Below are 23485 nucleotides of genomic sequence, written 5' to 3'. Positions count from 1 at the left end.
GAGCGCCAAGTGGTAAAAAATCTTATGAATGTTTCATTTGCTCTACGATTCCATCCAGTGATGTTCCATGAATGTCTTTTAACAGATGGTTGTGTAATTATGACTTAAATGTATGCGAAAGAATCCTTTCCCTTCTCAAACTCTCACTGGAGGGACGAGGGGACCTCAAAATTGAGGACGAGAAACTCCCAGTTTCGTAGCTCGTTGGTACAGAAAAAAAAAGGGGGGGGGGGAGAGTTGGCTTGCAGCACAGCTTCAGTTCATTTCGATTCTGTAGGACAAGGAAGAACGTTATGATCTATTCTGTACAAAAACTTAAGTTCAGTAATATTTTTGAACTTTTAAACCTTTAGCGGATATTTCTTTTGCAGAAAAAACAAACAAACAAAAAAAATGATATTGAATGAAATAAAGTCAACAGGCTTAAAATAAATTGTTTTCACTTTGAGAAAGAGTACTTTGAATCGATATTTTTCAGACAGTCATTGAGGGTGTTTACTTTACGCATACGGAAAGTAAAGTTACGTGTTGTTGATGATGTTATAACGATTAATTTTTTTAGCTCAATAATTAATTTTAAGTTCAGATTTAATACGTTAGGTTCCATTTGGTGAGAAAAAAGTTTTACGTTATTTCAAAAAAATAATTTATAAAACATAATAAAGAGTAAAATTATTATTATTATTTTTTTTTTTACCAAAAATCAAGAGGTTAAAAAAATCTTAAAACCACGAGAGAAGAAGAGTAATAAGTTATTGAGGAAATATATTAAAATTTGTTAAATTTTTATATAAATTCTAATATAAAATTTTGAAAATCCTGTTCTTTGTGAGTGCTTAGTACTTAAAAAGACTGTTATTATTTAATACACTTAATACTTAAGAAAACATTTGAAAATATGTTAGTTTTAATTGCAAAAGGTGAATTACCTGGGCAATTTTTTAGTTAGGAATATTACCATTTATAGATAGTATCCCGGCCAATGAAATTATTATGTTAATATTCCCTGTAATATTCCGAATATAACAACTTATATTACAATCGGAAGTTTTCAAAACAATTTAGTTACAGTTTTAATCAACTCGAAAAATTATCTTGATTAATTTTTTATATAGATATATATAATATTTTGTATATATTGAATTATGGTACATAAGTAGAATTCTTTTTGTGTTTAATAGGCTAGCAAGATGCAGTCGAAATCATTTGAAAAAAGTAGACCTGTTTGGAATGATGGTTCAATTAATACTTATTTGAAATTAAGTAAAGAAAAATAAGCTCCCTGAAGGGGATAAATGTTGTGTATTCATCATGATGTAATAAACTAACTTCTTTCTGCTCACTGCGTGCTCCTTTTTTCAAAACTCATTGAGCAAAATATACTGACTACGTCCACAACCACCCCCCATGTATCCACTTATGTCTTCACAACAGTAAAATAAAGACTTCTTGCTCTGAAATTTTTATTTCACATTTATTGCAGCATTCCTACAGAACAAAAAATCAAATTCAGACATTATAAAAAAATATCTTTGATTTATTAATAAGAAAAATATTAAGTATGACACAGAGCGCTTCAAAAAGCATCATAAACACCATTTCGTTCTCACAGTTTCTTGATAAGGATAAGTAATACAGTATCTAACGAGAAAAATGACATAGCGGGACAGGTCTCTCCAATACTTTCTCGCACACTTTCTAATAAAAGCGCTTTGTCCCCCACCCCCGCAAAAAATTATGGATCTTGAGTGAGATAGAGAACGCCTTGCAAAAGCACTGGCGCACAATAGTTAAGAAATATGAAACGCGAATTCCCCATTTTTACCGAATCTATCATATGATACTTGGCCAATTTTTTTATTGGGGGGGAGGTGATTTACCCCTGCTATGAAGTTAATAGCAGCCAAAAAAATCGAATTTGTGTTCTAGATGCGATTTTCCGAAACCGAAAGAAACTAAAATGTGTTCCAGAAAAACCAAAAGTAAAAAGGATAGGAAAAGACAGACAAAGAATTATGGTTAGATTTCACTGAAAAATTTTAAAAACTTGGATCAATCTAAAATTTTGTAAAGGCACACACTTTCGAAATGATGCGTCATTACATTAAGAAATGCGACATTGTCCAGCGATTTTCGTCTCATATTGTAACAGCATGTTTATTTTTCAGAAACATGAAATCAAATGTATGCATTTTTTACTTTCTCTGATTACGTAGTATAGAGAAAGTGTGGTAACCGTCAAAACATTCAAACACGAGATTTTGATGAATCTCCCCGTTTCAGACTTCCTTGAGTTCGAAAAATAGATTTTTGGAAAATGTTCATCTAATTGTGACAAAGATAGCACAAAAACGATTTGAGCTAGACGGTTGAAATTTGGTATATGATCTTAGCACCACATTTTCAGATCTTTATCAAATTTTGAGTAAAATCTGTTCAGAGGAAGTCCGTCTGGTAGGCTGTTAGCACGATAAGCACAAAACGAAGAAAGCTAGACAGATGAAATTCGGTAGATAAATTTAACATTCATATTCTAGACATTTATCAAAGTTTGAGCCAAATCTAACAAGGAGTTGACCGCCTGCCGACCTGTACTTACACAAGCCTGTAAAAGTGATAGCTCAAATACTCACGAACTTCAATATATCAACTATGATATGGGTTATTCTAACTATAAGAGCAGTTTCAATGTTTCAAATTTTGTTTTGTCAATTTTTGATAAAAACGTGCCTAAAACGCAAATTCGATTATCAGACCCTTTAACTGCGTGCTAGTGATTGCTCGCCGAAAATCTCGTGAAGAATCATACGATGGATTCAGTTAAAATGCGAAATCCACTCCAAAAGTTAATATTTCTGAGCTCTTGTACGCCAGTGTATTGCAAGACGTTCTCTGGCATGACAAGTTTATTAGAGGGTATGCGAGAAAGTTTTCAGGAGACCACTTTCACTGGTTAAGTTCAGCTTTTGATACTATTCCTTTAAATGCAGCAGAAGGATGGAAGAAGAATGATTCACATACATCTTATACTGCAATTTCTGTATATAAAATTAAAAAAAATGAGCAAATACGTTTTAGTTGCTTTTTTTTTCATTTGCCAGGAAACAAAATATTTTATGACATCTGCAGGCTGCAATTTTTGCCAAAGAAGTCAAATTATGCTTTAAATGCAATCAATCAGGCCAACATGTATTATCAAATAAATTTATTTAAAATGAAATTTTCTTTATAACTTAACTTGAAAAATCGCAAAGATAATTTTCTTTTCCAAACATAATTCAGTGGAAGCTTAATCACAATTTTCAATGCACAAAGAAAATTATTTTTTAACTAATTTAAGAAATATAAAAATTGGTCATTAGGTAAAAGTATTCAAATTATAGTCCCTTATTTAAATATAACATAAATGTGTTGTAATATTTTTGATTGAGATTTGCTATATCAAAAGAAAGGCTACAATATTTTCTGGAAAAATTATTCGGATTTTTTTTTCAAAAAAATCAGATTTTTCCATAACACAAGGAATCTCAGCAGGTAACTCAAAGCCTTCACAATAAATTATATAGCTAGTAATATTTGAAACCTTAATACTTTTGGTTTCATGTTTAAAAAATTTAACATTTTAATTATAAATTAGTTAAATAATTTACTTAGTAATTTTTTACCCTGAGAATAATTTCTAATAAAAAATTTTAATTCCATAATTTAAGCTCAACATTAATTTTTTCAAATCATTTTCCAACCTTCTTAGACTTATTTACACAGAATTAAATAATGGATGTATTAAAAAGAAATGTGCTACAATTGGTTTAACCATTTTGAAAATAGTCTAATTTGAAAAATTTTGATGAAATTTGTAAGAAGTCTGAATTTTTTCTTCTGCCCCTCATAATTCCCTTCCGAAAATTATTAAAAAATTACCTGCAATTTTAATGTATTTTGGTTTATCTCATCGTATTAAAATTAAAAAAAAAGTTGTGTTTTAAATCTATGTCAACAGAGAGGATCGTAAGCGAAAAACATTTTCTGATTCTTAATTCGCCTGAAAGTTATACTATTTTACAACGGAATCAATCAAAAGATTAAAAAGGCAATAAAAAATTTTGCCCTTTTTAAAATGTTCTATTCAATGCAAGGTATGTTATTTTTATTACACTCCTTTATCACATATTATTTTATAAAAATCCTAAAATTATTATATGATACATTTCTAACTGTTTATCTATTAAGTATTTTTTATTAAAAACATAATTTTGGAAAGTTAATCTGCTACCATTTTTTAAAATTATCGTTTTCTCTTACTGTACTCATTTTTAGATTCAGTTTTTCTTAAATTAAATTTTTGAATTTCGAACTTTATTTTTGTTTCCCTTAACGTAGAATCAATCTAATGTCATAGTATGATATAAAATAGAACTTTATTTTTTTTGTCATTTAAAGTGTACAATAATACAATGAATCCATTTTAGAAATGGTAGAAAATTTCTAATCTCTTCACTTCAGTTTCCTTAACTTTGATCTCTACTTTTTTTCTACTTAGTGACTGCTTTTTTTTCGCTAAGAGCATTCGCATCGGTATCGAGCAGTTCAAAGAACATTTCCCATTGATTCTTTCTAGACTCAGATATATCCCGTGAAAAACAGCGTGAGAGGAATGCCATATAAATTTTTTTCAGTTTGTCCTTGTTCTCTTTAGATGGCGCTCCTGCTCGAATGCACGCTTTTATCAAATGCCATTTGTCGGACATTACAAGAGAATCGAAATGATAAAAGAAACAAGAGAGAAGAATCCCTCTCTCCTTCACATCGATATTCCTGAAAACGATTTCGATACTTTCTGTATCTTCTGCATCGAAAAAGTGTTTAAACAAAGAACCTAATTTCATTTCGTAAGTAACAATTTGTACTTTAAAATCGATGGGACTGCTCACAAAAAATTTCTGGAGCAATTCTGGGAAGTAGCCACCTGAATATGTTATACTGTCTATAATATTTGTAATCAAGTAGGCGTATAGGTGTTTAGGAAGAAATGTCCAGATAAGATCTGCGATATCCAAACAAAGATCGTGCCATGGCCAATCCAGAAAGCAAGCTAAAACTTCGCAAGGATGCTCCTTTAATACTTGCATCTTCTCTTCGTTACTCATCAAGGATAACAAGTAGCTTAACACTTTACCGACCGGCCGTCGATTAATCGACGTTTTGTTCTCAGCGCTTACCAACCGGTCGTCGATTATTCGACGTTTGCTCCCCAGCGCTTACCGACCGGTCGTCGATTAATCGACTTTTGACCGATCTGTGGTGACTACGTTTTCCACCAATTCAGCATGCCCTGAAAAAAATTCAGCTGTCGTTCGCAGCTGAGCGGCAGCTGAGCGGGCGGTGAAATGGCATAGTATGTTCGAACCGCTACCGGTAGGTAAAGTGTTAAGACATCAGAAAGTTTTTCCATTGCAAAGTCGAGGAACTCTTTATTTAAATATCTGCGTCCTTTTCTTATGATTTTACGGACTGTTCTTAAAAAATGAACGTCTCGTTCTTCACGGGTGAGTTTTTGAAAAAAGTATTCAGTTATTGCTCTATTGCCTTCACGTGCTGCGCAACGAAATGCATACTGATGAAAGGACATCCCTTCACCATATCGTTTTGCAAATATATTACATAGTTCTGATTCTTTCGCTGTAACTATGTAGGCCCAATAAGATGACAGTTGCAATTCTAAATTTGACCGAAGGACAACATCGCTGTAAAAAATCGCCTTCGATTCTTCAGGCAGTTCTTTCCAAAGTTCTGGAATGTAATCAACCAAGCTATACAAACAGGCTAATTTGTACCGATTGTGAGGATTTAACATTTCGTGACGTACAAGATTTTCAGCTGTTTTTTGATAATCGACTACACCTACAGATGTCCAATGCAGTTGTTTTAAAATATCGATATCAAAATCTTCTGGTGAGTCGATCATATGTTCATTGTGGAACGACATTTTCCATTTTAGCATTTGTGAACCAACTGGTTTAATTATACGCATCAGCTGCTTCTGTAGTGATTGGGGTAAAGCAAGTTTGACCACTTTATTTTTAACTTCATCTTCGACAATTTGTTGTAACTTTTTATTAAGAGTTCCTCTTTTTTCCATATACAGAATTATGTCTGCAAAATCGTCGCCAGGAAGAGCACTGATTCGGAAGTTAACAATCGAAGTCAAAATATCATTTTCGTTCCATAAATTGATGGCCACTTTCCTCAGAGCCATTTCCTGCAGTGATAACTTCAGCACGAAACTCAGCTGCTTCTCCATAATTGTTAAAAGCGAAATAATCGAAGCAGTATTTGAGAGTTCAGCGAGTGAAAATCTTGTCTGAAGGACAATAAACCAAAACAGCTGATATCTGTACTGTTAATTTAAGATTTTGCACTTCTTATTCTTGTACATCTGTTTTTATGTCGCTTAAAATAGAATATGTTTCTTTTAAATGTGTGTTTATTCGTAAAATAAAACCTTCATTTTCATAAACTTTGGTTTTCTCTACAGAATCCGTTTCTACATTGAAGATTCAGAAGTGCTTTTTCTTTTTTCATTTGCAGCGAGATCGTCACCTAAAAGGAAAAATAAAAAAATAATCGAGCTTCTACTAAAGAACTTCTATATTACATTTAAAATTAAATTTAAGTTATTTAGATGAAAATAATGCCATCATAGATTCTATATATTTACAAAGGAATTAAATTTTCAGAATTACCAATTGAAGCTTTATTCCTTTTCTTAAGGTCGGTAATTACGTTAAAAAGTCGATTTTTAGCGAAATCATGAAATTATTTCATTAAATATTCTTAATGTCTGAGAAGGTTTTTTCGTAAAACATTAGAATATTGTTTCTAAGTCCATTTTTTGGGCAATGCATCTGATTTTTATATTTGCGTTCGCTTTAATTCTATTTTAATTCATGTTTAGATGCTATTTTCTCATATTATAAGCTTTGATAGAATTTTCTTACGAAAAATCTCATAAATTAGAATCGAATGAATATTTTCGATTCAGATTTGGTATAATAACTTCTCAATATGTCCTGCAGTTCCTGAACTAAAAAATAAATGATCTATTCATTTAGAATGATTTTATAGTAAATTAGTGCTTTAAAATGTGAAAAAAGTGATCATTTCGTGTATAACGAGAATCTTTCCAATCGTCAGAACTGTAATATGCCGCCAAATAGGATAACCGAACTCTGCTTTTGGCGACTTGGCGAACATTGATTGGCAACACCTCGCAACGGTAACCCAATGTTTACTTTCTGGTTTTTAATTGTTTTATAGTATTGGTTAATTAAAATTTATCTCAAATATTGCTTGACTAATTCCTATAAGCGTTATTTACATGTCGAACCCCGATATTTAAAGAATGGATTGAAAAAAAGCTTATTTTTTAGTTCAGGAACTAGATGCATTTCTTAAGCTTTTCACAAAAGCAAATCATTTGATAAACTTCTAAAGTAAAAGACTTTTTGTTTTATACTTCTTTTTTATTGGAAAAGAAAGCTCGTTTTGCCAATCAAAAAAATTCCACTTAACTGGTATATATTTTTTAGGTTGTTTTTTCAATCATTTTTATGCGAATATTTAAAAATATAAATATTTTCGAACGTCTTTCAAAAAAAAAAAAAAAAAGATTCATCTCGAACGCAGTCACATTTCTTAGAAGAAAAATCGATTTAAATTCACATTTAAACGCATTTTTAACTTAATTAACAATTAATGATTGATATTAACTAATGTATTTTTTTATATATTTTATTAACTCTGTGAAAATAGATGTTTTTATTTTCTTACTGTTACTTAAGATTATTCGACATATTTTTACAAAATGTTATTGAAGCAAGTTTCGATGTTTATAGATACTATAATTTCAGTATCTCGAAACTGGCACTAAATAGGTTATAGAACATAGATTGCAGCTGAAGATTTTTAACTTTTACTTATTATATGAGATTCAAATTTGTAAATGAAATGGTGAGGAATGATTTGAGGCAGAAGGTTTAATATTACCTCAGAGTGAAATAAAGAGGTAGCACTTATTTTAATTCTTATTCTGCAGAAAAATGTCTACTTTCATCAAATTCGACATACAGGAGATTCAACTCGACTTTTTGGTTTCAGAGGATTAACTAACACTCGGGAAGAAGAACACTCAATGAAGAAAGAGTTGTAGAAATGAAGGAACTGAAATACGATGAAGAAAATTCCCAATTTTTCATGTATTACAATAATTCTAAAAGGAAACAAAGAAAATTAAATTTTTGGAATTAGAAAATTTAAAACATAGAAAAAAATATAATAATTGCAAGAAATATTATAACGAATCATAGGACAATTTTTTACCAATAACAATAAAATATTTGAAAAATGACTGGATTTTAAACCAATTTTCACAGCGTGAAAGGAAGAAAAAAACTTAAAAATTACGAAAATGCACAATGTACTAAATGAAACTCAACGGATAGAAATTCTAATTACAGAACCAAGTGTTAAATAAAGGTAAAAAAAACATATCCAAAGCATGTGTATAAAATTATAATTTTATAAATATGCCGCAAAATGAATACTGGAAGAAATTTATAACATATAAATTAAATCTGCAACTAATTCCCAGAACTCAAAATTTGATCATAAATTTGTTTTGAAATTCACAATATTTTCTAATCCGATAAAAATGATTCTTTGTAATCTAAAGAGCATTGTTGAAACTGATATTTTTATTTTCACTTGACTATTTTAATAAAATCAAGTTCAAAAGTTAAAGCGAAATCAGAAACAGTGTTAACCGCATCACTGGTATTTTTATAAAAATAAATTGCGGAAGGGAGGGGTGGCTGAGATATACGAAATCGATAAAGATAAACAATAAAAAAAACCCTGCTTTGTAATAAAATACATCAAGTATTTGTTTTGGATCAAAGCTTTGTCCATTTTTAGAGTCAAACCAAAAACGATTTCTCAAAAGATCCATCGGAATCAAAAAGATCCATCGGGGCCAAGCGTCTACCCGCTAGTTAGATGTGGAAGTTTGGAGAAGGGTGCCAGCTCAGGTGTTGTCCTCGTCATCTGACCGCGGCTCAAAACCATCAGGTCCATCCCAAAATAGTCCTCGTGTTGCTTTAAAACGGGATGTTAGTATAACTACACAAAAAGAACTAAACCGATTTCTTAACAATTTCATACAGGTCTCCGATTTTTTAAACAATTCTTAACTTAAAAAAAAATTAGGGACTTACATTTTTTTTCTTTTTAAAATTAAATAAGAGGCACAAATCTAATGTTATTCACCAAACTCGTTTGCAAATTTTCCAAAATGGTCGCCACATTATTGTTTAAGTGCCCTGTCACTCAGAATAAAGCAAGAATATCACGAGCCAAATAAACATTTTTCATAATATTCACAATATTTAATTTTGATTAGGAGCTATTTAAAATTTGAACGTATGAAACTTTATCAATAAAACTGTTAACCTGTACTCCTTAGCCGTCGCATGGGAAAATATTAATTTTATACCTGTACTCCTTAGCCACCGTATGGGAAAATATTAACTTTATACCTGCACTCCTTAGCCGCCGTATGGGAAAATATTAATTTTATTCCTGTACTCCTAGCCGCCGTATGGGAAAATATTAACTTTTTACCTGCTCAAAAAAACTGCTTGTGTTTGTTTGCAAAAAATGTTTGCTTGCCTCAAAAAAATGCTCAAAATGCTTGCCTGTTTAATATATTAGTTGGAACAACATAACCGGTTCGAGCGATTGTTTTAAATGCATTTGCACTTAGAAGCAAACAATTTTGTGGCTGAGCATTTCTGGACACATTTTTGTCTTTTCAGAACCTTTATTTAATAGACAAAAAAAGAGCAAAGATCTAAACTTGTTAATAAAATATTAAGCAATATTTTATGCTAAGAAAGTGCCATAGAATATCAAAGTGAAATAAAGAGTTATTTTTGGGAAGAGAGAAAATTAAAGTGTATAATTATTATTTTAGATGTTGTTACCTGTGCGTAATAGTAGAAGGAATGTTCTATTTTAGCTTTCCTTTTTTTTCTTTTTTCGATTAGTTAGGAGTTGTTTTAAATAATAATTGTCCAAATGGTGATTTTTTTTCACAATTCAGTGAACTCTTCAGCAATATTAAGTGCATCTGTTCGCAATTCTCAAATTTTTAACTGCATTATTTTATGCTAATTACTGAATTTTTATATTAAACCTAAAAAAATATGAAATTTTTATGATGGCAAAATAATTCTTTCTTCTGATATCTGTCAGATATTCAAATTGAACTCGTTTTCTAACAGAAAAAAAAGAAGTAACTAAGCCTTCAAAGAAAATACTTCCAGAACCTGTCTTAACATATATTTCATGGAAACGACTACACCCGTAAATACTCAATAAACCTTTGATCTATAACTATTTCTGTCCAAAAGGTTATTTAAAGGCTTTTCGGTTATATTTTTTAATAATTGTCAGCAATAAATTTCAAAGCAAATTGCAAATCTTTCACAAACTGAACTCAGTTTTCTATTACTTAGTTGAGGAATTCAGATCTCGCATCATGATGCACTTAGAAGAAAATGGAATAATAATAATTAAGAGAAAGATAGTTGCATGAAAAAAACTTCTGTTTCGACCAAAATTGTCGACCAAAATTCTGAAATTGAAATATTGAAATTCACTACTAACAGGTTCTGCTATAAGAAAACATGGAGAGAACAAATAAAGCGAAAATGGCGTTTAGGATATCGAAGGTTAAAAAATTGTGAATTAGAACATTGAATAGTAAGCATTTGTGGCAACATAAATTGTATATATTTTTCCTTTTTTTCCTTTGATTATTTTTCATTAAGAATATCACAATGTTATTGATTATTTTACTTTTCCTTTATTTAATTATTTGATACATTTCAAAGACTTGAATTCATCTACGAAAACAAATTTATTTGAAAAAAAAATGTTTTACAAAGTATTTTTAAATTGTGCATTGCTACAGAATGCTGATGATTTAGTTTAGTTCAGCAGAAATATAAAAAGGAGCTCGTGCTTTACTGATCTTTCATAATAAGTTAAAAATATCTTTTGTTATACATTTAAAATATTGATACACATTAGGAATATGAGAGATCAGTTTGAACGCATCATAAATTAGATTTTAAAACCAGCGGGAGTGACCACACTAAAATTTATAATAAAGAGAATATGTGAGAAGAGAAGAAAACACCTTGCATAGAATTGTCGTTTGATAGTTACGAAATAACAATCTTTGGAGTGAATCTAACATTTTTACTGAATCTGTCTTGTTATCATTGGCAAGTTATTTGGCGATTAAATTCTGGCATGCAGTTAATAGTATCTGAAAGTCGAATTTCAATTTCAGACGAATTTTTCCCAAACGATTAAAACAAAACTTTGAGACAAAACTACAGTAGCAGGCACAAAAACCCATACCAAATTTGATATATTAAAATCATTTTCGAGTTATTCCTTTTAAATGTTTTTGAGGTTACAGACGGACAGACAGTCGATTCTTTTTTGCATTTGGTTTAATATTTCGTCACAATAGTACATAGTTTCGTACAATAGCTACGAAATATTAATTTTTGGCGTGAATTTACTTTTAATGAATCTATCGTGTCATGCTTGGCGAGTTTTTTGGCGATTAATTCCTAGCATGCGGATAATAGTTTGAGAAAATCTACATGTGTTTTAGACATGTTTTTCGAAACCGATTGAAATAAAAATTTGACACAAAACTACAATTGTAGTCACAGATTCCCATACTAAACATGATTTATTTAAGTCACAGTGTTTTTAATTTATCGCGTTTACTTTTTTCTGAAAGTACAGATGGACAGACGATCCCGTAGTTGGATTCAGCTGAAATTTCACAGGCGTCTACACCAAAGATATTAAATCTGTGTACCGAATCTTATTCATCTAGCTCTCTTCTTTTTGTAGTAATCGTGTTAATTTATATTCGACTAGACGGACAGACAGACTTCCTCTGAATTGATTCTGTTCAAAATTTGATAGAAACTGGAAATTTGGTGTAAAAACCGTGTACCCAAATGTCATCCGTCTAGCTCAAAATTAATCTAGTCTCGACCAGTTGTGCGAATTAACTTTGTCACAGACAGAGAAATGGGCATTTTCAAGAAATGTTTCTTTCGAATTCAGGAAGATTTAAAATATGGAAATTCGTGGAAATCGCGAGTTCGAATTTTTTGACGGTTACAATCTTTCTCTATATTATGTATACGAGAAAATAAAAATATATTCGCATTATTAAATGTAAGTATTTAAATTCAGAGTCAACTACTGCTCAGTTTTTCAAATATTGCCAGTTCTTCAACGTAGTTTAAAACTAAAAAGTTTGAAACTATATCAGATATATGAATAATAACTTAAACAAGTACAAACAATTCCAAAGCCATTCGTTTTTATACTTGCATTTAGAACTTTTTACCTTTTGTGTTTAGCATTTTTTCACATTTTCATATGTTAATACTCATGTTAGTATTGTACTTTCACACATTTTATAACCAATTTTATAATCAGCTTTGATTTTTCCATTTGCTTGGCGCAGTATAACCAAATATGGTTCTTGCGCCATTAAAACACAAATAAACAAACAAACAATTCCAAATATCAAGAAGCTAATTTGTTTAAATAAAACTGAAATTTCAAACTGCCAGTTTCTTTTGGCTCCTTTAAAAATCTAAATTACTAAGGGAAAAAAAATATTTTTTTCACAAATATTTTAAATTTTTAAAACAAAAACCCTTCTATGTGTAGGTTTACTGACAGTTAATTAAAAGTTTAATTTATCATTAATTGAATATATATGTGTGTGTTTTTAATGCATATACTCAGACAAAATCTGTTGGACGAACTTAATTTAAAATAGCTAAATCGTGGGAAAGAGATATTGAAACAAGATTTTTTTCATCTTATTTGTATTGAAGAACGATTTATGAGCTTGAAAAAAATATTTTTAAAACTTCCCTTTATTTATTTATTATTATTATTATTTTGAAAAATTCTTCTCAAACTTGTACCTTTTTAAAACAATTAATAGAGATTAAAATTTTCCAATGAAAAGGGCTGTCTTCTTTAATTTTTTCCGCTGTAGATTTGTAATTTTTGCTAAAAACAGAAACTTGATGTCGATACCAATGTTATACGAAGGGAAAGAAACGTAATAAATAGGAAAAAATTATACAAAAATTAAGAGCAGCAAAAACAAAGATAAAATAAAAACAAAAATTAATCAAAGTTAAACAATTTCAATTGCTGGCCATAATTATTTAACTAAATGTCGAATATTTCTCCAAAAATTAATGTAATATATTAAATAAAAACTTTCATTCTGCAGTTTTCAAAAATCGTTTGGCTTAGTTTATAATCTCTCCAGATTCTTTTAGATATGAAAATTCGTTGGCAAAAACATTTCTCTTATTTTGGTTAAAATAATATGACAGTCGATAGAAAAATTTTGTACATAATAATATTTTTATAAAAGTTTATTTCGTATTAAAAATATTATAATTTATAACTGAAGTGGTAAAATTTCGAATTTTAAGATTATTTTAAAATATTTTTTAGGGGTAATTTGTTCTGAAATTACTGCAAAAAAAGAAATTTTAATTCATTTCTACTTAACTGAAGATTTAGTTAATTTTTGAACGAAATTCTTTTGCTAGTTCAAAGTAATAAGTCTAGAAAATTTCGTAGAATTATTTCAGAGAAGAAGTGGAGCATATATACATGCAAGTGACTTTTATAGTAAGACATTTTTATTTTCTTGCTTACGAGTTAATACTTGGAAGATTTAAACAACTAATTGGATATTAATAACTGTAACTACTGCTATAAATATTTTGTTACTTTGCACATGCTTCAAAATTTGTTTAAAAATTCTTATTTAAGTACTACAAGCCATATTATGAAATTTTGTAGCAATTAATTAAATAGACGAAATTCTATTAACAAAAATCATAACTGCAATTTTTTCATATCTATAACATATATAAATTTTCCTGTTATAAAAAGGTGTTATGTTGCACATGTTTCAAATTTTGTTCATAAATGTTACTTAAGTATAAGCCATATTGTGATATTTTTTTATAATTAATTAAATAGACAAAATTCCATTATCAAAAATCACAAGGATAAATTCATACCGAGCAAACCTGAATGTAATGGCTAATTATAAATAAAATTTAAAAAAAATCAAGAATTTTTTTTGTAAAAACTAATTATTTGAAATATACAAAAGTTACTTTATTGTTCTAACCTTTTTTTTTATTTATTTTGTAAAGTGCTTTAAATAAGATGATGTTAATTCTAAATGCAGATATAAGAATACATTTCTATAAGAATAAAAAATTAATAAGATCTGCCAAAATTCAGACGAAATCCATGCAACGGAAGTATGTCTGACTCTCAGCCTATATGCATATAAAAACTATAGCTTAAAAACGTGTAGAAACAGGTAGGCAATATTTGGTGCACAGTTACATCGTCAAAATTGCGAATCTGTATCGAATTTTGACTCAATCTATCGATGACTCGATCATCTCTCTGTCAATTTATTCGCCAGAATATGAATGCGATCACTCAAAACACAACGCTGCAAATGCATGAAATAGGAATATGTGTGTTGGTGACAATAATTATTCAAACATCTTATAACATTAATAAATATCAAATATTGGTTTCTTCCATCAAAAAGAAAGCGAATAAAATGCATATTCATTTTTCTTTAGTAAATGGCGAATCCCAACGAATTAATATAAGTCAAATTTTGCTATTAAATACTGAAGACCGTACCGGAATATAGGGGAGGTGGGGGGGGGGGGAAGGACTCGTTTCCAAAATTTGCAGATTCGTTTTTCTTTATCTTGTTACAAAGAACAAAATTCGTCATGTTTTGCCGGTAAGCACTGAAGTTAATAAGAGGAGAGGCACTACTGCTTGCGGACTTTGCATTGACTTTCGAGGTGTTGCTGTCTATCTTTCGCCATATGCTCGGAGTACTCAAAATCTTACATAAAAGACTTAATTAAAGGGTACTGTATAATAAGTTAAGCAGAAGGGGGAGGGTAACACATTCCCAAGGATTTAATTCTACATTATTCACTCAAAAGTTTGCTCTCAACAAGGTAAGGGTTCGTTAATCTATACTAATTGGAATGTGCAATGAATTTTTAAATTTTTAGCTTAATGTTTGTCTAAAAAAATGCACTCACCAGATATTGTGGAGATTTTTGTTTCGTATGAAATGTAAGCGACTGTGATACTAGAAAGGCATTGAAGCGGTTAAGCAATGCAGAAATAATCATCGTTAAAAAGGGGGTGGAATTTGATAAGAAAATGATGATAATATGGCCTCGGTATCGAATCACCTGACTGTCAAATCGAGATAATGCGTCAATATCGTTTCTTTTCGGTTTCGGAGCTGGTGATGATAAAAATACTGAATTTTTCCTGCTTATCTGTACACATTTGAACTATTGATGCAAACACTCACAGTTCGTGGCGAAGGTTTATCTTCTATTTTTGTAAAAGAACTTCAAAATGAAAACATCATATAATTTTTTTAAAAAAAATAATTTGAATTTACTTGCGTTCGAATCTGACCAGAGAAAGTAAAAATTTGTTTTTAGTCTTAAAAAAAAAAAAAAAAAAAATCGATTGAATCTTAAAGAAATATGGCGTCTCCGAGAAAATGGCTTTTTGAAAACAAAATTTTAACATTTAATTAAATGTTTAAATTAACATTTAAATAAAACATTTAATTAAATCATTAAACAGCAGAAAAATGAAAGGGACTCAATTTTCAATTGTAGTTATGCAGTGATTTTCTCGTAATTGTTTAAACATCAATAGGATTAGATTGCCAATAAAATTTAAATATTGCAAAATTAAATAAATTCTTAATTATATTAACAAGCCGAAATTCATGTGGCCATGTTACTTCCTATACACTCACAGCCTACCAAATATCTTAATGTCAAAATGAATATTTGTAGATAATTTAATAATCGAACTCAAAGCACAAATAATAACCAATAATATTTTGAAATTCGTATAATGAATCTTCATCAAAAGTATCAATATAGTAGTATTCGACACTATTTTTCGACAGTATCGTTCATATCGTCCGCCCTCTTCCTGGCAGCACACCCGTCTCCTGTCTCTAAAAATTTCATACCATCATAAAACCATTATTCGACATGGGCGCTTTTTGCAATCTCTTTAATAGCAGACTCATCGAGGAAAGCGTTGCGGATATAAGTTAAAATGCCATGCGAACAAGTACATGACACGTGACTTTTACGTCACATGAATTGACACCATTAAATTATTATCTGGTGATATCCCGTAGAAATGCTTGTATACTATCAACTCGGCTTTTTTTTTTGGGGGGGGGGAGGCGGATTTTTTCTCTGAATTGATTTATTAAGCAGGTAAACTGCAAATTTTCTCAGCATATTATTTTATATTAATGTCGGTAGTTTCCTAATTAAATTTTTATCAAATTATTTAATTTCGGAAATAAATGTATTTTATTAACTTAGAGTAATATGCAAATAAGAAGCTGCAAGATGTGGAAAGTATACTTTTAAAATCAATTAAAACTATGTATGAAAATGGGTGATTTTTTTTTATGAAAGTCAATATCTTTTTAAACAAAGCAAATAATCATATATATGAATTTAAATAATATTAAAATGCCGTTGAATTTTACTGTATGCAAGGGGGGAGATTTTATTAATATCTCACATGTAAAATGTTTGTAAAATTTAGAAATTTATTTAAATGGGTAAATAGTTGTTAACTTGAAAATATATAGATCTGATTCTCTCTATATAGATAATCTGATACTCTCTCTATATATAAATTTTTCTCTTGGTTTTACCAACAAATTCTTAGAATATTTTAGTCTAGTGTTTTGTGCACTAAACAATGCATTAGAAACCTGTATTTAAAATATTGGAGGAAGAGACATTTTCTTTGTAAAGTAAACCAACTTTTATGAATATAAGTTTGTTTTGAGAACAATGAGTCGGATCATTAATTTAAAATTATCTCAACATTTCTTTTGTCAGTTTTTCAAATATCATTTTCATTTCTTTCTTTCGACTGAAAACAATTTATTTTATCTAACTTTGCACAAATAAAAGAGTTATCTTTTAAATAATATTAATTCATGAATGTGTTTCTAAAAGTTTTTTTCCTGGTTCCTAATTCAAGTTCATTGTTAATTATTACTATAGAGAAGTTTTTAAGAGTATTTATTGTTGAAAACTTTTGCTCATGCATTTGTATTGTTAAAACTAAACTCTGTGGAAATTTATTATTTTCTTTTAAAAAAGTAATCTGTAATCTTGTGTAATTAAAAAAAACGTGCAATACAAAAATTTTAAATTTCATAATAAGATATTATCTTTTGATATCTTTGAAACATATCTTTGTACAATTAAAATTATAAATCAAATTCTGATCTCAGTTATTCTGTTCTGAAGGACAGCAAATGATCATGGACTGATTCTACAGAACAGCAATGAAAATTTGGATTATATGGGTACCATTTTTGGCTATGTTTTTAAATCCAAATACAAATATGTTTGCAATTAGCTTAAAAAATGTTTTTTAAACCTTGTCAGGACATATTGATTTCAAAATCTACAATTAAGTATATTAACAAAATAACAGCATAAAATTAAATTTTTACTAGACTTTTCCTACCTTCATACATATCAAAATATTTTGTTCAAACATATCAAAATAATATTTATTTATTGAATATAATAACAATGTAATATTGGTAAATGAAGTGCTTAAAATATCAATAAAAGCTGCATGCATAGAAAATGAAAATCTTTAGTACTGCAAAATATACTGTATTGTTTAAAAACAAATATAACTAGTGATGTAAATTACTTGATTATTTATTTGTAAAGGCTAATAATTAAGTTAAATATTTATATAAATACTTAAAATTAGTTTATTTTTTTAATTTATTGCATAAAATGCCTGCACTGTTGTGTAGTGTGACATTCTAATATATGGGGTGGTTCGAATTAAAGTTCCACTTTAAAATGGTCATAAAAGAAAAACTATTGGACCAAATGTCATTGAACTTGGTAATACTTTAAAGGAGGTCATGGGAATTTCTTTTCAGGCAAGAAAAAAAAAGTTCACACACTCACCACCAGGGGAGGCGCTATGGGAAATATAGCTATAAGATTGACCACTTTTTCTGCTATAAAAATTTTTTATGTTGCACATGTTTCAAATTTTGTTCATAAATGCGTTCTTATGTCATATTACGATATTCTGTGGTAGTTAATTAAATAGGCAAAATTCCATTTTCAAAAATCATGAGGATCATTTCAACCTCAGCAATACTGGGTGAATTGGTTAATCTATACTTATATAAAACTCAATGTGTGTGTGTGTGTTGGCGATCTACAGGCCAGCCCGTTTGACCTACAGCTACCAAATTTGGTACATGTATATCTTAGAGGTCGGGAATGTGCACCTGGGGTCCGTTTTTTCGAATTTTTTATTAGAATTTTAATTATTAATTAAAAACTAACTTTCCGCCAAAAAATCTTAGTATACAACGCTACCGAATTCAGATGCGTTCGTGAAGTGTTGTAGGAGGTAAACTCATCCGGTTTGGGAGATCTTTGTGTAAAACGCTGCAGATTTGATACTCGTTCACGTAGGGTTGTACATGGAAGGAGTGTAGGGTTTTGGAGGGTCTTTGTATACAACGCTGCCGATTTCAGATTCGTTCGTGTAGTGTTGTAGGAGGTAAACTAATCCGGTTACGGAGATTTTTGTGTACAACGCTGCAGATTTCACACTCTTTCGTGTATGGTTGTACATGGAAGGAGCGGAGGGTTTTGGAGGGTCTTTGTATGGAACTCTGCCAAATTCAGACTCGTTCGTGTGGTGTTGTAGGAGGTAAATTCATCCGGTTTGGGAGATCTTTGTGTACGACGCTGCAGAATTGGTACTCGTTCGTCTAGGGTTGTATATGATTCGGTTTCGGACATCTTTGTGTACAACGCTGCAGAATTGATACTCGTTCGTGTAGGGTTGTATATGATAGGAGCGTAGGATTTTTGGAGGGTCTTTGTATTCAACGCTGCCGATTAGAGACTCGTTCGTGTGGTGTTGTAGGAGGTAAACTAATCCGGTTTAGGTGATCTTTGTGTACAACGCTGCAGATTTGATACTCGTTCGCGTAGGGTTGTACATGGAAGGAGCGTAGGGTTTTGGAGGGTCTTCGTATACAACGCTGCCGATTTCAGATTCGTTCGTGTAGTGTTGTAGGAGGTAAACTAATCCGGTTTGGGATATCTTTGTGTACAACGCTGCAGATTTGATACTCGTTCACGTAGGATTGTACATGGCAGGATTGTAGGGTGTTGGAGGGTCTTTGTATACAACGCTGCCGATTTCAGATGCGTTCGTGTAGTGTTGTAGGAGGTAAACTAATCCGGTTTTGGAGATCTTTGTGTACAACGCTGCAGAATTGACACTCGTTCGCGTAGGGTTGTACATGGAAGGAGCGTAGGGTTTTGGAGGGTCTTTGTACACAACGCTGCCGATTTCAGATGCGTTCGTGTGGTGTTGTAGGAGGTAAACTCATCCGGTTTGGGAGATCTTTGTGTACAACGCTGCAGAATTGATACTCGTTCGTCTAGGGTTGTATATGATCCGGTTTCGGACATCTTTGTGTACAACGCTGCAGAATTGATACTCGTTCGTCTAGGGTTGTATATGATCCGGTTTCGGACATCTTTGTGTACAACGCTGCAGAATTGATACTCGTTCGTGTATGGTTGTACATGGAAGGAGCGGAGGGTTTTGGAGGGTCTTTGTATAGAACTCGGCCGAATTCAGACTCGTTCGTGTGGTGTTGTATTAGGTAAACTCATCCGGTTTGGAAGATCTTTGTGTGCAATGCTGCAGAATTGATACTCGTTCGTGTAGGGTTGTATATGATAGGAGCGTAGGATTTTTGGAGGGTCTTTGTATTCAACGCTGCCGATTAGAGACTCGTTCGTGTGGTGTTGTAGGAGGTAAACTAATCCGGTTTAGGCGATCTTTGTGTACAACGCTGCAGATTTGATACTCGTTCGCGTAGGGTTGTACATAGCAGGAGCGTAGGGTTTTGGAGGGTCTTTGTACACAACGCTGCCGATTTCAGATGCGTTCGTGTGGTGTTGTAGGAGGTAAACTCATCCGGTTTGGGAGATCTTTGTGTACAACGCTGCAGAATTGATACTCGTTCGTCTAGGGTTGTATATGATCCGGTTTCGGACATCTTTGTGTACAACGCTGCAGAATTGATACTCGTTCGTCTAGGGTTGTATATGATACGGTTTCGGACATCTTTGTGTACAACGCTGCAGAATTGATACTCGTTCGTGTATGGTTGTACATGGAAGGAGCGGAGGGTTTTGGAGGGTCTTTGTATAGAACTCGGCCGAATTCAGACTCGTTCGTGTGGTGTTGTATTAGGTAAACTCATCCGGTTTGGAAGATCTTTGTGTGCAATGCTGCAGAATTGATACTCGTTCGTGTAGGGTTGTATATGATAGGAGCGTAGGATTTTTGGAGGGTCTTTGTATTCAACGCTGCCGATTAGAGACTCGTTCGTGTGGTGTTGTAGGAGGTAAACTAATCCGGTTTAGGCGATCTTTGTGTACAACGCTGCAGATTTGATACTCGTTCGCGTAGGGTTGTACATAGCAGGAGCGTAGGGTTTTGGAGGGTCTTTGTATACAACGCTGCCGATTTCAGTTGCGTTCGTGTGGTGTTGTAGGAGGTAAACTCATGTGGTTTGGGAGATCTTTGTGTACAATGCTGCAGATTTGACACTCGTTCGCGTAGGGTTGTACATGGCAGGAGCGTAGGGTTTTGGAGGGTCTTTGTATTCAACGCTGCCGATTAGAGACTCGTTCGTGTGGTGTTGTAGGAGGTAAACTAATCCGGTTTAGGCGATCTTTGTGTACAAAGCTGCAGATTTGATACTCGTTCGCGTAGGGTTGTACATAGCAGGAGCGTAGGGTTTTGGAGGGTCTTTGTATACAACGCTGCCGATTTCAGTTGCGTTCGTGTGGTGTTGTAGGAGGTAAACTCATGTGGTTTGGGAGATCTTTGTGTACAACGCTGCAGATTTGACACTCGTTCGCGCAGGGTTGTACATAGCAGGAGCGTAGGGTTTTGGAGGGTCTTTGTATACAACGCTGCCGATTTCAGTTGCGTTCGTGTGGTGTTGTAGGAGGTAAACTCATGTGGTTTGGGAGATCTTTGTGTACAATGCTGCAGATTTGACACTCGTTCGCGTAGGGTTGTACATGGCAGGAGCGTAGGGTTTTGGAGGGTCTTTGTATTCAACGCTGCCGATTAGAGACTCGTTCGTGTGGTGTTGTAGGAGGTAAACTAATCCGGTTTAGGCGATCTTTGTGTACAAAGCTGCAGATTTGATACTCGTTCGCGTAGGGTTGTACATAGCAGGAGCGTAGGGTTTTGGAGGGTCTTTGTATACAACGCTGCCGATTTCAGTTGCGTTCGTGTGGTGTTGTAGGAGGTAAACTCATGTGGTTTGGGAGATCTTTGTGTACAACGCTGCAGATTTGACACTCGTTCGCGCAGGGTTGTACATAGCAGGAGCGTAGGGTTTTGGAGGGTCTTTGTATACAACGCTGCCGATTTCAGTTGCGTTCGTGTGGTGTTGTAGGAGGTAAACTCATGTGGTTTGGAAGATCTTTGTGTGCAACGTTGCACATTTGATACTCGTTCTTGTAGGTTGTATATGGTAGTAGCGTAGGGTTTTGCAGTGTCTTTCTATACAATGCTGCCGATATGTGACTCGTTCGTGTGGTGTTGTAGGAGGTAAAGTCATCCGGTTTGGAAGATCTTTGTGTACAACGCTGCAGATTTGATACTCGTTTGTTTATGGTAGGAGCGTAGGGTTTTGGAGGGTTATTATATACAACGCTGCCGATTTCAGATTCGCTAGTGTGGAGTTGTAGGAGGTAAACACATCCGGTTTCGGATATCTTTGTGTACAACGCTGCAAATAATTCTACTCGTTCGTGTAAGGTTGTATATCATAGCAGCATAGGGTTTTGGAGGGTCTTTGTATACAACGCTGCCGATTTGAGACTCGCACCCGCTTTGGTGACATAGTTGTTATCAACGCTATCGGTCTTGCCTGACGCTATAAACAAATGCCTCTTTGCACCTGCGCTCTGGACTCTTTCCGGGATATATATATATCAGTCTTATTTGCCGTGTCACCCAAAGGCATAATGGCAACTGCAGTCTTGGATTTTGAAGGTTTTCCACTCTCTCCAGGACGTTTCATCGTTAAAGAGATGGCGGTATGTGCTGTGAATGACGACACTTTCTGTGGACGATGGCTTTTTAAATCACCTCATTCTTTTGAAAGTTTAAACCGTAAGAAACAGAGAACTTACTCTTGGATTACTAAGTTTCTTCATTTTATCGAATGGAACGATGGTGAATTACCTTACGATAGATTCCGTTGTATGCTGACAGTCATATTCGAAACGTTTTCCCGTATTTATGTGAAAGGACTTGAAAAAAAGGAATTCTTAGAATTTTTGACCGGACGTGTTGTATTAAATCTTGAGGATTTTGAATGTCCGAAAGTAAAAGATTTACCGACTTTCGATTTATTGTGCCCTTACATGCATGGGAAATGTTTTCATCATTGCTCCGTCTACAAAGCTAAAGCATTTGCCAAATATTTGGAAACTGCTTAAAGTCTTTATGCTGATTGTTTTTTACCAGAGCAATCGTCAATATCTGTACGCGACAACAGCTAGAACACTTGAAAGCTGTTTTTGAAATTAAATCGAAAAACTCCAATTTTAAAACTTGTCCAAATGATATTATCAAATTTCTGTGTGAATGTGCTTCGAGAAAAATGTACTTCACAAAATATTCTTTAAAGAAAGGTTTGCCAGAAAGTGGGAAGACAGGTCAATGTTTACAAATTCTTCATATGTTTGTGAAAATCCAATATGCCAAATAAAATACCGATTCTGCAGATATTCAAGAACCGGAAATTATTTCAAAAGAAGTATAAGATACAATTACAATAAAAATTCTGAAGTCTGCTCCAGTTAAGTATTTGAATATTGCCAAGAATATTTTGAATTTTTTTCAAATTAATCATTTAACACTACCGTGAAGTCCAGACATTATATACAGGGTCCAACGCTTTCCTGATATTAATATAGTTAGTCATAGACTTACTTCGGAACAGAAAGCAGTCTTCAACAGAATTCAAGGAATTTCAGGGAGCATTAAATGAAATGAGCATTCTTGCAACTTACATTGTTAACAAGAAAATACCTAATAATAATTCTGTGGCAAAATCTAAAGC

The 23485-nt window shown here is 32.3% G+C and overlaps 1 protein-coding gene across 2 annotated transcripts; it reads right to left on the bottom strand.

Moving 5' to 3' along the window:
• Positions 1 to 4399: 4399 nt before the first annotated feature.
• On the bottom strand, positions 4400 to 15373 carry LOC129957093 (uncharacterized). Of its 2 annotated transcripts, XM_056069236.1 has the most exons (3): positions 15291 to 15373; positions 8047 to 8269; positions 4400 to 6600 (listed from the first exon to the last, which is right to left on the bottom strand). In XM_056069236.1, the coding sequence occupies exon 3, from the start codon at positions 6299 to 6301 to the stop codon at positions 5306 to 5308; it is 996 nt and encodes a 331-aa protein (XP_055925211.1). In that variant the 5' UTR covers positions 6302 to 6600; positions 8047 to 8269; positions 15291 to 15373; the 3' UTR covers positions 4400 to 5305. The 2 variants fall into 2 exon arrangements, with proteins under 2 accessions (XP_055925211.1, XP_055925212.1); XM_056069237.1 differs by lacking the exon at positions 8047 to 8269.
• Between the last annotated feature and the right edge of the window lie 8112 nt (positions 15374 to 23485).

Source organism: Argiope bruennichi, chromosome 11 (genome assembly GCF_947563725.1).
Source record: "Argiope bruennichi chromosome 11, qqArgBrue1.1, whole genome shotgun sequence".
Taxonomy (NCBI): Eukaryota; Metazoa; Arthropoda; class Arachnida; order Araneae; family Araneidae; genus Argiope; species Argiope bruennichi.
This window is presented reverse-complemented; position numbering and strand designations above follow the sequence as displayed.